This window comes from Macaca thibetana, chromosome 10 (genome assembly GCF_024542745.1).
Source record: "Macaca thibetana thibetana isolate TM-01 chromosome 10, ASM2454274v1, whole genome shotgun sequence".
NCBI lineage: Eukaryota > Metazoa > Chordata > Mammalia > Primates > Cercopithecidae > Macaca > Macaca thibetana.
In genome coordinates, this window is record NC_065587.1 from 899293 (window position 1) to 914912 (window position 15620).

Sequence of the window (15620 nt, forward strand, 5' to 3'; positions counted from 1 at the left end):
GCTCATAAAACTGCCCCAAACTGAGCTATAAATTCAGTGCCGTTTCCATCAAAATACTGTCAGGGTTTCTCATGGATCCTGATTTTAGAAATTTAAGAGAACAGGTGGGACACGGTGGCTCACGCCTGTAATCCCAGCACTTTGGGAGGCCAAGGAGGGAGGATCACCTGAGGTCAACAGTTCAAGACCAGTCTGGCAAACATGGCGAAACCCCGCCTCTACTAAAAATACAAAAATTAGACAGGCGTGGTGGCAGGTACCTGTAATCCCAGCTACTGGGGAGGCTGAGGCAGGAGAATTGCTTGAACCCGGGAGGCGGATGTTGCAGTGAGCTGAGATCATGCCATTGTACTCCAGCCTGGTCAACAAAGCGAGACTTCGTCTCAAAATAAATAAATAATAAAAATTAAGAGGACAAAGTACCAGGTAAATGTTGACAGGAAAAGAGGAAAGATATTAAGACTTCACTGATGCTGTGAGACCGAGGGCACTGTGGTGGAGACACAATGGGCTGGACCATGCCAGAGAGGAGCAGGGGACCAGGACAGGCCTGCACGAGGGCTCATGTGGCCTTGGGACCATAGACCTGGCAGAGGCTGGGGGTAGGTGGCCATGTGGCCCCTCCTCCCTCGCCAACCTCCTTAGGAGGATACTGGAGAGGTCCCCCAGGACCCGCTCTAGCCAAACGAGGTCTGCTGGGATGTTTCTGGAAAAATCTTTATTTCCTGAAGAAAAAGAGCCTCTCACGGGGAGAGCTTTAGCCACAGACGTTCCTGAGCATGAGGATGACGCCTGGGTGACAACTGAGGCCCAGGGCCCTGTCATCAGCGCCCCAGAACTCTCATGCAAGAGACAAGTGCATATTTAAGAATTGTTGAGCCACACCAGTGGGTTTCCTCTGGTCTGTTAACAGACTGTGCAGGAAGGTGCAGCAAGTCACTGAAAGGCTGACATGGACATCAGGACCAGCTCACTGGGAAGAGACGGCGGGTGGAGACCCAGCAGGGACACGGGCCCTTCCCTGGGGCACAATGCCGAGCAGAGGAGCTGCTCACAGGAGACCCCAGGAGACCCAGTGTTTGCCCTTCCCAGAACTCAACCAAGACTGCCAAGTGGACTGATGGCAGTTAAATGATGGCCCATTTAACTGCAGCTGATCAAATATTAATCAAGACTCCTTTAGAGTGATTGGTCCTATTCAATTAAAATCCACTACATTTATAAATAGAGGACATTTCTTTAAATGCTTAAAGAAAACCTGGTATTTTAATTAGTAGCCTCAATAAACTAAATGTTAATTGTAAAGCCCTAAGTAACCATAAATGGTTTTCCCTCAAGGATACAAACTCTCCTCACACCACTTTATTTATTTATTTATTTGTTTGTTTGTTTATTTTTGAGATGGAGTCTTGCTCTGTTGTCCAGGCTGGAGTGTAGTGGTGTGATCTCAGCTCACTGCAACCTCTGCCTCCCAGGTTCAAGCGATTCTCCCGCCTCAGCCTCCTGAGTAGCTGGGACTACAGGTGCCCACTACCACGCCCGGCTAATTTTTGTATTTTTAGTAGAACTGGGGTTTCGCCGTGGGCCAGGCTAGTCTCAAACTCCTGACTTCAGATGATCCGCCCACCTTGGCCTCCCAAAGTGCTGGGATTACAGGCGTGAGCCACCACACCTGGCCCACTTTTAAAATGAAGCAGAATAAAACTCCCAGTCACAAATTCAACCAAAATTACAAAATCCCTACAAAGGACCCTAACGAGAAACGAGGACCAGAATGAAGCGAATGGATGTCAGAGCAGGAGGATGGGAAGACTCACCCCTGCAAATGCCTCTGCCTCTTAAAAGCTCCAATGAGAATTTTTATGGTGATAAAATACTGAATACAGCCACAGAGCCCTATACAATAATGAAGTGGTTTTACTAACATAGAAAGATGGGCTGTAAAACAATGTATACAGCACGGTGTCACCTGGGGCTCAGTCTCCCCTCTCCCTCCATCAGCCTGTCTTGTCTGTGTCTGCCCCCAGCAGCAATGCTCCTGCCCCTCCTCCTCCTCCTGCGTTTCACTCCCACACGTGACTCCCTCCAACTCTCTCCTCCCTGCCTCAAGGGTGTCTCCCTCTCTCAGCTGTCCCCCAGGGCAGTGCCTTTGGGGCGGGTGGACATGAGAGGCCTCTGGCCTCCACACTCTGCCCACTGCTACCCTTGCTCAAGACTGCTCCACCAGGGAGGAGACGGCCGTCTGGCAGGATGGTCACTGGGGCCAGAGGGAGTGGTCAGTCAGGACACATTCTGGAACAACACTCGCTTTATTTGCTGCCGAGGCAAGTGTTCAGATTTCTCACTGTGACTGTCTATTTCTCCTCTTAGTTCTTTCTGTTCCAGCAGCATTTTGGAGCTGTGTTCTTTGGTGCTTTTATGTATAGCATTGTTGTGTCATCCTGTTAACCTCACCATTTGGTCACTGAGCTGTCCCTCCATCTCTAATGAATCCTTCTGCCTGAGGCTGTGCTGTCTGATGTGAACAGCTGTAGCACACATGTGGATGGTGCCCTGGCTTGTGGCCTCTCCATTCACTCCGCATCCTTGGACTTGATGTGTGAATCCTGTGAATGAACACAGCTGGGTTTTGTCACTGTATCCCATCTCACACACTTAATCAGAGTTCGCAATCCACTTACCTTTAACATGCTTGCTGACACATTTGGTTTAAGGCTACCATTTGCCTCTCGGTTGCCTATGTGTCCCATCTGGTTATTTTTCCTTTCTTATCTTCTTTGGGATTAGTGAAAGTAGTTATTAATCCAATTTCCTCAACATGTTTATTGCTTTTAGTGGTTACCCTAAAGATCATGTCTGATGTCAGAATCTACTTTATTTTTTTGAGATGAAGTCTTGCTCTGTCACCCAGGCTGGAATGCAGTGGTGCCATCTCAGCTCACTGCAACCTCTGCCTCCAGGGTTCAAGCAATTCTCATGCCTCAACCTCCCGAGTAGCTGGGATTACAGGCATCACCAGGCCCAGTTAATTTTTTTTTTTTTTTTTTTTTTTTTTTTTAACTAAAGACGGGGTTTCATCATGTTGACCAGGGTGGTCTCAAATTCCTGGCCTCAGGTGATCCACCTGCCTTGGCCTCCCAAGGTGCTGGGATTACAGGCACGAGCCACTGTGCCTGGCCCAGAATCTACTTTAAATCCATACTTTCACCCCTTGCAGGATGGTGCAAGCCCTTATTTCCCTCCCACCTTTTGCACTTACTGTCCATGTATCTTAAGTCTACCTGTATTTTAAACTCTAAGAGAGTTTTAGGCAGAGTCTATTATTTAACTTTCCCATTTCCGCTCCTTTCAGGAGCATTCCTCATTCCTTCCCACATCAAGTGTCCACCTGGAGAATTCCCTCCAGGATATGTTTTAGGGCTGGTTGGCTGGTGACAAATTTCTGCAATTTTCTGTTTTGTCCAAAAAATTAAGATCACCCTCACTTTTGAGGAATCTTCTCACAGAATATATAAATCTAGATTGGTAATTATTTCCTCTCAGCATTTAAAAAAAGCCACTCCAGCCGGGCGCGGTGGCTCAACCCTGTAATCTCAGCACTTTGGGAGGCCGAGGCAGGTGGATCATGAGGTCAGGAGATCGAGACCATCCTGGCTAATACGGTGAAACCCCGTCTCTACTAAAAAAAAAAAATACAAAAAACTAGCCGGGCGAGGTGGCGGGCGCCTGTAGTCCCAGCTACTCGGGAGGCTGAGGCAGGAGAATGGCGTGAACTCGGGAGGCGGAGCTTGCAGTGAGCCGAGATCTGGCCACTGCACTCTGGCCTGGGCGGCAGAGCGAGACTCCGTCTCAAAAAAAAAAAAAAAGCCACTCCACCATTCCAGCTATTTGTTTTAGAGAGTCAGCTGCCAGCTTTATTGCTCCTCTGAAGGTAAAAGTGTCTCTTCTCCCTCCCTCTGCTTAAGATTCTCTTTCTCCCCAGGTTTCAGTACTTTGCCATGATGTGCCTAGGTGCAGGTTATTACTTTCAATGTATCCACATTGGGGTTCAAAGATATTGACATCTATGGCTGATATCCCAACAGTTCTGGAAAGTCCTCAGCTGTGATCTCATCCAAATGGCGCTCCACCCTTTCTCTCTCCTCTTGTGGGACTCCCATCAGCTGTGTGCTAGTCCTTTCCCTTGCACTGTCTCTCTCAGGCACTTTTCATCTCTCTGTAATCTGCATGTTTTCTACCAGCTTGTCTTCCAATTCAGTAATCCCTTCATCTATATGTCTAATTTGGTATTAACTACATCTACGGAACTCTTCATTCATTGTTGTGTTTTTCAGCATTAGCATGTTTATAGATTCTCTCTGGTGCCATTCTCCACCTTCTCATCCATATTACTGAATGGATAAATCATAAAGCCCATGTCTGAAAACCCAGTATTTGGATCACGTGTGAGACTATTTTCTTATGATTCTCTTACTTTTCAGTCACTTGGTCTATTTTTTCAGTGCGTCTCAATTTTTTATGAGAGTCAAACTGTTTATCTGTAAAGTTATAGGAGCTCTGATCTTTTCACTGAAAGAAAATTTAGTTTTCCTCTGGCAGAAGGTGAAGCAGATCGCCTGGATGCAATCAAGGCTGAGATGGCTCAAGCCATGTCCAGACTTGGTGAGGGCTGGTCCCTCTCCAGTTTGCCCTTCAGGAGTCTCACCTGGAAACCTGAGTTTTCTCAATGGCAGGCACTGAAGTCCCAAGTTTTGTCTCCCTTGCCCAAAGATGTCTCAGCTTTCCAGGCTTTTGCTGCTGTATTTGGGTTTCCAAGCCTCTTGCCTTGAGCACAAGCAACAACCAGGAATAGGCACCTGCTGCAGGGGAAGATGGACACAGGGAATTGGACCACTTCTCTGAGGCTCCTGGCATCCCGGCCAACACGACAGCTTGTGTGTTGCTGCTGGTCTCCCAGCCCAGTGACACCGCACCAGCTCTGGTTGCCACCTTCTGTCAGGCCTTAGAGCAGGACACCAGCAAATGGCTCAACAGGAAAAAATGTTGTGAATGCAGGACTCACCTTTATGCAAGTCTCATCTCGCTAGAATTTTGTTTCCTCAAATCCTGGCTGTCTTAATTGCTCTCTGATGTCTTCAAAAAGCTCTTTTTAAAAACATATTTTATATGGCCTTGATGGTTCTTGGGAAAGGTTTGGTCTGATACCAGTTGCTGCCTCATAGTCAGAAGTGGAAGGGAAGGGAATTTTAGCTTTAAATGAAGTTCAATGTTTTATTATTGCAGGAATGGTCTTCAAAAAGTTCATGGAAAATGCATACTATGACAAAACTATGCATGGATTTCAAAATTATTTTGCACCAAAATAAACTCATACCAACTTGTTATAACATGCCTGAATAGATCTGGTTTGAGGCAGTAAGAATAAGACATCAGTTTGAAAAGGGCTCCTATCAGAACAACATGAATTCTGCAAAAACTGAAGCATCAAATCTATAGTGAACCTTGGGTGGAAGAATGGTGAAAATCACTGATGCTTTACAAAAAGTGTATGAGGACAGTGCCCTAAAGAAATCAGCAGGGTATATACATAGATACCTCATTTTAAGAAGTGACAAGATAACGCTGAAGATGACGACCACAGTGGCGACCATCCACATCAATTTGCAAGGAAAAAATCCATCTTGTTCATGCTCTGATTAAATAGGACTGATAATGAACAGAACAAACAATAGCCAAGACCATAGACATCTCAACTGGTTCAAAATTGAAGTCGAGCAAGCTTTCCATTACATGGGCACCAAAACCGTTGTGCCCAGATCAGCTGCAGACAAGAGCAGAACTTTCAATGGAAATTTTAGACGAGCAGCATCAAGACCCTGAAGCATTTCCTTGAATTATAACAGGAGATGGAACAGGGCTTTACCAGTACCATCCTGAAGACAAACCACAATCAAAGCAATGGCTACCAAGAGGTAGAAATGGCCCAGTCAAGGCAAATGTGGACAAGTCAAAGTAAGGTCATGGCAACAGTTTCTTAGGATGCTCAATGCATTTTGCTTGTTGACTTTCTGGAGGGCCAAAGAACAGTAACATCTTTTTTTTTCTTTTTTTTTTGAGATGGAGTCTCGCTCTGTTACCCAGGCTGGAGTGCAGTGGCGCAATCTCAGCTCACTGCAAGCTCTGCCTCCCAGGTTCACGTCATTCTCCTGCCTCAGCCTCCCGAGTAGCTGGGACTACAGGTGCTCGCCACCACGCCTGGCTAATTTTTTGTATTTTTAGTGGAGATGGGGTTTCACCGTGTTAGCCAGGATGTCTTGATCTCCTGACCTCATGATCCGCCCACCTCGGCCTCCCAAAGTGCTGGGATTACGGGCATGAGCCACCACGCTTGGCCACAGTAACATCTTATTATGAGAGTGTTTTGAGAAAGTTAGCCAAAGCTTTAGCAAAAAAACACCCAGGAAAGCGTCACCAGAGTCTTTCTCCACGATGACAATGCTCCTGGCTTATTCTCATCAAATAAGGGCAATTCTTCAAGAGTTTTGTTGGGAAATCATGAGGCATCCACCTTTCGCTCCTTCTGACTCTGTTTCCTCGTTTTAAAAAATCTTTAAAGGCACTCATTTTTTCTTCAGTTAATAATGTTAAACAGGCTGCATTGACATGTTTAAATTCCTAGTGCCCTCAGTTCTTCAGGGATGGACTAAATGGCTGGTGTCACAGCTTACAAAAGTATCTTGACCTTGATGGAGCTTACATTGAGAAATAAAAATGTTGCTTTGTTGTTGTTGTTGTCATTGTTGGTGGTTTTAAGAGACAGGATCTTGCTCTGTTGCCCAGGCTGGAGTGCAGTGGTGTGATCACAGCTCATTGCAACCTCGAACTCCTGGGCTCAAGTGATCCTCCTGCCTCTGCCTCCCAAGTAGCTGGGACTACAGGCATGCACTACTATACCTGGCTAATTTCTTGAACTCCTGGTCTCAAGCAGTCCTCCCACTTCAGCCTCCCAAAGTACTGGGATTACAAACATAAGCCACTGTGCCCAACCAAGAAATAAAGTTTTTATTTTTTATGTTTTACTTCAATATTTCCACAAATCTTTTGAAGTCCCTTCATATAATGACTGGTAATTTCATTCACTGAAGAGACAGTTCTGAGGCTCATATGAAGAGCTTTTTATTATCTGAGACAGACCTGAGAAATTAAGAACCTGCCTAAAACATCATTTCCAGGCAGGGAAACAAACAGCTCGCAGCTGGGGTTTTGAATGGAGAGGCAAAGTGGGAATGGCTAAGAATTAACATATTTTCTAGTTGCACCCACAGTCCCCTCATTCAAGTACAGTGAGAGTCGTGTGACTGTCAGCACTGGGCCTCTTGTCCATCTTCTTGCAGGACTGTCAGCAACTGGAGGGCACAGACGGTTTGACCATTGAGTGCCTAGTTTCAACAAACGTCCACCAACCAAATAAAGGGAATGTACAAGATAAAACGACTCTCCCAGTGTCACTCAAGAAGGGCCATATTTTCTGTTGAGTAAAGCAAGCCCTCATTTTTTCCTGCAATCCCCTTTTATACACTCACTGTTACTCAGAACACTTCAACTAAAAACACAGCAGCATGAAGATGAAAGCTTAAAACAAAACAAAACATAAAGGCAGGCTAGCTCAAGGACCAGCAAACTTGCTGTTCTGGAAAGGGCCAAACAGTGAGTGTTTTCAGCCCTGTTTGGCCCTTTCAGTGGGCCTGTGGCCTCTATCACAACTACTCAATTATCCTGTCGCAGCCTGAAAGTAGCCAAGACAACATGTTAAAAAACAGCTGTGACTGTATTCCAAGAAAGTTTCACTTAGAAAATCGGGCAGAGTGCCGGACTGGGTCCGTGGCTGCAGCTTGCCAATCCTGGATTAGACTATATGCTCTATGAGACCAGAGACTGTGTCCATGGAAATCTCTGTTGCATCCCAGGAACTAGCCCAACCCCTGGAGAAGGGAGAACACTTCGTCCCAGTCCAGTGAACGAGTGGGTACGATTCTGCTACAGTTAGTTGTGCTGGCTTGTTTTGGAGAGAAAATCCATGAAGCTCAATATCCCAAAATTCTAAGGATATTACCATTCCAAATACAATCTTAAGAAACACAGGACTGCAAGCTGGCCGTGGGCACAACTGAGCAAGAACTGTGGCTCCCTCCTATCCTGTCTGTGCACAACCCTTTCTACACCAGGATGACACTGTCCAGAGCTGCTGGCTACGGAGAGATGGGTGGGCCATGGACCCCACCTCCTCTGCAGCCTCATGGGCACTGTCCCTGACCAGCACTCCTGGGCATTCTGGAAGCAGGCTGTTCTCATAGGAACGAGTGCACAGCTACCAGGTGAGAGGGCACCAGGAAGGGCATGCACAGAGGCTGCGGCCAAGGCAACCCCTCGGAGTGCCCACTGGCTACTGCATTCTGGCACCACTTGAACAGGAGACCTGGAAAGTCATCACCATGACCGTGATCAGAACTGCTGTTGTAAGAATTACATCTCCACTTCCCCGGAGCCCTGTCTGGGGTTAAGGTGAAATTTCAAATGCTGCCCAAGTATGGGCTCTAGATGATGGACCACAAAGAATATGCCTATTTTCTTATCCTAAAAATAAAAAGCCAGTGTCTGCCAGCACTAGAAAATTGCAAATAAAAAGTTTAATTTCAGAAACTGAGTTCACCATTTATAAATACACTAAAACATAGTCAATGCAAATTTAGATTAAGCGTAGGTACAGTATTTCAACAAAACAACTTTTCTAAAAGGTCGTAGGCAAATGAGTGATCTGTCTCACCCAGAATATTTAATTGGTTTAAAATGAGAAAATGAATCTTTTTTTCTCTGAAGACATAATTGTTAAAAGAATCTGACAACTGATACTTCATTCTGATGTCCTTGGGATTCTAAAATATCCCAGTGATGGCTGCATCTTCCCTATCGTAAAAAAAAAAAAATTCTAAACACCTAAGGCTATTCTTACAACTGTAATATAACAAGCTTCTTCCCTGTTAATAAGCCATCGCTTCTAAAAAAACTTTACACAAATGTGATCAAACAAGGGACTCAGTGCACACATTTCGAAAGACAGCTTCAGAGTGTGGAGATGCTAAAGCAGAGGCGTGGGGGTTTCAGCAGGGACCACCTGCCGTCAGCGTGTCATCGAACGCACTGGCGAAGTGATGAGCACAGTTACAAACGGATCACATTTCAGAGGAGCTGATGATAAACAGTTGGGGTATCTCTGAGTTAACTGACCATGTAAAGCCTGAATGCAGAAACCTGAAATGGGAAAGTTCTCAAAATAAGCTCCATGAAACATCTAAGTTTCGTTTCCAAATGCCACGTCTCTGTCGTAGTAAACAGTTACCTTCCAGAATATTATCTGTACTCCGCGGGACACTTTAGAACCTGCGGTTAAAAACTGCTCAGTCAGGATGGCTTGCCCTCCACCTCCTATTTACAGATTTCATTTGATAGCCACAAAAGCTATTCTGTTGCAATTAAAGCAATACTTAACTAAAATACAGTACCTGATTCGTGGTTTGTACATAATTGAGTAAAAAGCCTACAGAATAAAATTGTTTACATCTTCTTTGTCATTCTAGTAAAACAAATTACTAGCCCAAAATTTTAAAAAACTTTACAGTTATGAATTAAAATCTAGTCACCATATTTCATAGTTGACAGGACAAGCTATTTCTAGTGGATGTCTTAATAGAACACCCCGCAAAACCTGGCCTGAAGGAAAAGGGGTAAGGCACGTGGAGACACTGGTGAGCTGGAGGGCGGCCCTGAGAGTGCCTGGTCTGATGTCGTGCACGGCCCTGGGCGGAGCGGGTCACAGACCCGGTACAGGCTGCTAACGCTGGGGCAGCCACGCCTCTGGCCTGGTGGTGCCGTTGTGAGTTTCAATACTGAAAGTATATTAAGGGAAGATTCACTTTCAAAAAGATAAGTTTTTCAAAATGTTCCATCATGAGCCTGGATTGGCCAAGGCTGCCGTTCTCAGTGGGCGTGTTGAACAGCTTTTCTGAAGGGACGATGCTTGGGGGGCAGCCCAAAAATCTGACGGCCAGCGCGGACAGCCCAGGCCAGGACGCCTTCTTCAGGTTCCAGTAGGTGAGCGGGTCACAGCTGTGTTCAAGCACTTCCTCCTCCAGATACGCGAGCACCATGTCTTCAGGCAGCTTTTCTCTTGGGTCTTTCTTCTTCACCTTGGCCACAAGCGACCACAGGCTCTCCTCTGCGGCAGAGTCTTTCGACGGGGAGCCAGCATCACACCTGTGGGAGGCAGCCGCGTCCTCTGAGGTAGAATTCATGAGTTCGAGTTCCCTGATTAAATCCTGCTTGTACTGCTCCGTCTCCTCCTCCGTAAACAGGGAGGCCTTGTAGCGAGGGTCCAGCAGCGTGGCGAAGACGTACCGCGGGTCGTGGAGGGTGGCAGACAGGCGGCTCACCATGGCCTCTTTCAGAGAGCGCAGCATGGTGTCAATGCCCATCGTCTCCTCGAAAAGCATCTCCACCTTCCTGTTGAGGATGTGCACCATGGGGATGACCTGGCTGAGGGTGGACATCTGCGTGCTCATCTCCCGGCTCGCGGCCTCAAAGGGCTTCAGCGCACAGCACACAGACTGCATGACCTCCCACTGGTCACAGCTGATCAGCTCTCGGAAGTTACACTCGACGGACATCTCGTTAATGGCCCTTTTCTGCTCGATGAGCCGCTCGAGCATGTGGAAGGACGTGCTCCACTTGGACGGGACGTCCTGGATGAGGTGGTGCTGGGGCAGCGCATACTCCCTCTGCAGCTCGGCCAGTTTCTCCTTCGCCTTGGGCGACCGGTGCACCCGCTCGCAGATCTTCCGGGCGAGGCTCAGCAGGTTCTGCACCATCCGCTGGCTCTTAATGGCCTCGCTGACGATCAGGTTCACCGTGTGGCTGAAGCACTGCACGCTCGAGTGCTCCCCCTCGCTCAGCGTCTTCCCGATGCTGGGGTTGTCGGTGACGGTGATGCCCACCTGAAGGCCAGTGGAGGTCACCCACGCTTCCCACCAGCACTCCAGCTGCTTCTGAATGCTGTTGCCACTGTAGTCACAGTCCACCTGCGACACGTCCAAGAGCGCCGAGCAGTGGTGGTCGTCGCAGCGCGGCCGGGCCGATGACTCGAAGGAAACCCAGTGGGCCGTGAGGGTCAGGTACTCACGGGTCTGGTTACTCATCCATATTCCAGACGTGAAGTGGATCACACCACTCTCAGCTTCCTTCAGGTGGGACATAATTATCTGCTTCACATTATCATACATACCTGGGATAGCTGTCCTGGAGAAGTAGGAAGGGGCAGGGAGGGAGTACTGAGGTTTCAAGTATTCGAGCAGCCTGTTAAAGCCAACATTGTCTACAAAAGAATATGGCTGGAGGTCAAGTGCAATCATTTCAGCTATGAGACTTGTGATTTTTTTGGCAACTGGGTGAGAATCATAAAACTTCTCATTGGTGTCATCGAAGGAGGAAGCGCCTGATAATTCTGTGCCCCGCGGCACCCGGATGTCCGGAGAGGAAGGCCGTGCCGTCTCTGAGACCTCGGTTTTCAGCACGTTGCTATGGAACCGCTGTAAATGTCTCAGAAGACAGCTGGTGCCCAAGTTAGTCGGCTTCTTCCCCCGGCTGATGGTCCGGCCACAGTGCAAGCACACGACTTTTGTGGAGTCTGCGGAGCAAATAGAAAAATGATTCCACAGTTTTGAGGTCTTTTTACTATTAACAGGAAACATAACTTGATTGTTTTTTGTGACCACTGTTGGCAAGTCAGTCAGTTTGGAAGAGGAACTTTCTGCAGAGGCCAAAGTGGCATACGGAGAGTTTGCCAGACTGGCACCCAGAAAGCCCTTCTGGCTCCCGACAACTTCTGGGTGGCGTCGGTAGAGATGTCTCATCAGGCAACTGGTGCCCACGTCACCCTTCTTCCCCCGGCTGATGGCGCAGCCGCAGTACCGACACTCGGCCTTGAGGCTGTCCGTGGGCGCCAGGGAGAAGTGATGCCAGACCTCCGACTTCAGTCTCTTCATGACCTTTTTATTCTGCTGGAAGACGGCGCCAGATTCAAACAATCTAGGACTCAGCCCGTCAGCCTGCTGCTTCTCGGGAGAGGACGCCGAGGCCTCCCCCACGTCGTCGGAAGACGAGAGGGCCGCCGCGTCTTCCATCAGCCCATCTCCAGGGTTCAAGTGAGACTGCAGGTCCTCAGTCAGCCTGTCAGGGGAGGAGGAGGCCGAAGGGGACTCTCTGACCAGCTTTACCGGAGACGAGGACACAGAGCTGAGCTCCCCCTCTGGCGGCAGCAAGGAAGGCAGCAGGGTGGGAGGCGTGGAGTACAGAGGCGGGATGCCCGTGCCCCCGTTCTCCTGCAGCACGATGGCGCGGTGTGCTCTCCACATGTGCCTGATGAGGCAGCTTGTGCCCAGGTCCTTCCCGTTCTTCCCCCGGCTGAACTCGTTCATGCAGTGAATGCAGACGGCTTTGGAGTTGTCCAGTGGTGACAGGTAGAAGTGCTTCCAGACAGCGGACCTTCTCCTAGACCCGGAGGCGCTCTTTGGAAGTGGAAGGCTCTTCTCCGCTAAGTTCTCTGCAGTTTCATCGTAATGGAGAGCAGGGAGGTGGGGAGACGCCCCTACCAGGGCTTCTTCTCTGCCGCACTTCTCTGAAACGGACATGTCAGAGGAGATTTCTTCAGAAGAAACTACAGACACAGACTCCTCTGTTATTCGATCGGGGGACGGGATCTTAGATGTCACTTTCTGGACAAGTTTGATGGGTGAGAGGATGGTGCTGAGGTCGCCCGTGTCCGCAGGCTGCGGTGGAAGCAGGAGGGAGGGAGAGGGGAACGAGGACACGGCAGACACGCTGCCGTTTTCCTGAATGAGCACGGTCGGGTGTGCGCGCCTCACGTGCCTCATGAGACAACTGGTACTCAAGTCTTTCTCGTTTTTGCCTCTGCTGAACTCTTTCACGCAGTACATGCATATTGCTTTAGTGCTGTCTCGGGGAGAGATAAAAAAATGCTTCCAGGCTGGAGACTTCTTCCTGGAGCTCATGTTCCGGCTGGAAAGGAGGCTCTGGGTCACGGCCTCCATGGCCACGTCGTAGAGGGTGCTGCTGTACTGGGAGAACAGCGCGCCATAGTCGTCCTCACTCTCTGCAGACAAGTACTTCCCTGGGGGCTTGCAGCTGCAGCCCGTCCCGCCGAGGCCCACTCGCTCCCCACCGCTGTCCGTCTGCTTCATGTCCTGCTGCTCACTTTTAAAGTCCATTCTTTCCAAACTATCAGGAGGAATTCCATCATCATCTTCCTCTTCTATTTTAAACTTTATTTTATCAGAAACGAAATCACCGTCCTCTTTGGGACAAGTTTTCAAGTTATTCTCCATGACTGACCATAACTACTCTGGCTGTGTCTTAGGTTCGTAAAAAACTGATCCAAATGCTCATTTGTGCCCCCGAATGTAGATTATCTTCACTTTTTCATCATAATTCCATCTTTCAGGATGTTCCTATAAATATGGCTAATCATAAATAGTACTGAAAAAAAGAATCTGTGACTCATGGTCTTTGAGCATAGATCACTGCTTTCCAGGAGTCCTGCTACTAAATCCTCATGGTGTAGACGACGATGTGTGCAGCAGAGACGGGCTTCTGGTCCTGAGGACAGGATCTGCCTGGTCATCTTGAGAGCATACACGTGACCCTTGTGCGTTACCTGTAAGAGATGAAATCAAATTAAGCACGGAACTAAATCACACATTTTAATCTCTATCATCATGGCTACATCAGCCTAAATATGTGTAGAAAAAAACTGTACAATGGAAAACTGGAATAGAAAAACTTGTTCCTTGACTTCCTGCAATCCATTTACGCAGTGAAAATACTCCCAAATTGTAAAATAAGCAAAAAACAGAGACATGAAAAATATGCAAGTGGCCTATTAATAAAGGATTGGGGAACATGAACTAAAACCTAGAATGGTATAAAGAGGTTGCTTCATCTAGAATTTATACCCTCATCCTTCAAACAGTTCACGAGAGGTACTCACAGCTGTTACAATCAGCAAAGCTGAATTCCTTGAAAGCAATTCATCCTACCTTGCTAGAAGACCTGATACATGAAATACGAATTAGAAAAACTCCAGCTAACGTATGAAATCATCAACCCGGACGAAAAGCTGAATATAAAATGGACTATGGTGGTTCCTGCATCTAAGAATGGAAAGATGTCCTCTGGGTATAAACCGCTTCCAGCCTGTCCTTCTGTCACCCATTCAATGCCCCGTCCCCAAGTGACGCTGCGTCGTGCTGGAAAACGCGGCTGAGAGGAGACAGTCACGGGACCCGACAGCCAAGAACCACAAGATTCCAGCTATGGTAAATGCTGGAAGTGAAGGAACATGGTGTTACAAAGACAGGAGAGAACAGGGGCAGGAGCTGTAAGGGTGTAACTGAGCTGAAGCTCAGAGGACAATGGAGTCACCTGGGGTAGAACCCAGTTTAATAAGGAACTAAAACCAAGTAGCAACAAAAACGTGTTTTCAGTAATATGGCAGCATAAATATCCTGTAATAAAGCCAGACTCTAGAAAACCTCCAACAAACTTTTTTTGAAGAGACGGAGTCTCACTGTCACCCAGGTTGGACTTCCTGGGCATGAGCCCTCCTCCCGACTCAGCCTCCCAAAGTGCTGGAGTTACAGGCGTGAGCCAATGCGCCCACCACAAACTTACTTTATAAGGTATTACTGGGCATGCCAGAAAGTGGGAGAATTCTTCAAGGGAGTGGCAAATGGGCAGGAGAGGTGCGCCATCCCCAGCCTGGCCAGCATGGGTCACCCCCACAGGGAGGAGCTGAACCTGACATTCCTCCACCATGCAGGAACCAAGAACTGAAGTCACCACATCATGTATTTTCTAAACCAGGGCATTTCTGAGAGTGAAAGGGAGCTATTAATAATACTGCTGGGGGCCGGGCGCGGTGGCTCATGCCTGTAATCCCAGCACTTTGGGAGGCCGAGGTGGGTGGATCATGAGGTCAGGAGATTGAGACCATCCTGGCTAACACAGTGAAACCCCGTCTCTACTAAAAATGCAAAAAGTTAGCCGGGTGTGGCGGCGGGCACCTGTAGTCCCAGCTGCTCAGGAGGCTGAGGCAGGAGAATGGCGTGAACCCGGGAGGCGGAGCTTGCAGTGAACGGAGATCACACCACTGCACTCCAGCCTGGGCGACTGAGCGAGACTCCGTCTCAAAAAAAAAAAATAATAATAATACTGCTGGGGAAACAGGCTTAAGCCAAACCTATCTGTGGCAAAGCAAGATGTATGGTCGCCCTAAAAAGTGTTCCAAGGTTAATAAAAACTGCTAGCTTCCACCAGAAATAAATGCAGGTTCTTTCTGAAAAGCATTCCCAATAATAAGTTCTACAAAGTATAGCCAGATAGAAAAGAAAAATAAAAGATTAACACAGGCCAGGCATGGTGGCTCATGCCTGTAACCCTAGTACTTGGGAGGCTGAGGTGGGAAGATCGCTTGAAATCACGAGTTTGAGATC

At 48.0% G+C, this 15620-nt stretch overlaps 1 protein-coding gene across 1 annotated transcript in view; it reads right to left on the minus strand.

Annotated features, from left to right (window-relative positions):
* Positions 1–7041: 7041 nt before the first annotated feature.
* The window catches only part of ZBED4 (zinc finger BED-type containing 4), a 37163-nt gene continuing 28584 nt past the window's right edge, over positions 7042–15620 (minus strand). The window contains exon 2 of the mRNA XM_050745825.1: positions 7042–13783. Coding sequence (XP_050601782.1) covers positions 9939–13454 — 3516 coding nt within the window. The 5' untranslated portion in view covers positions 13455–13783 and the 3' untranslated portion in view covers positions 7042–9938. The remainder of the gene's footprint in view (positions 13784–15620) is intronic.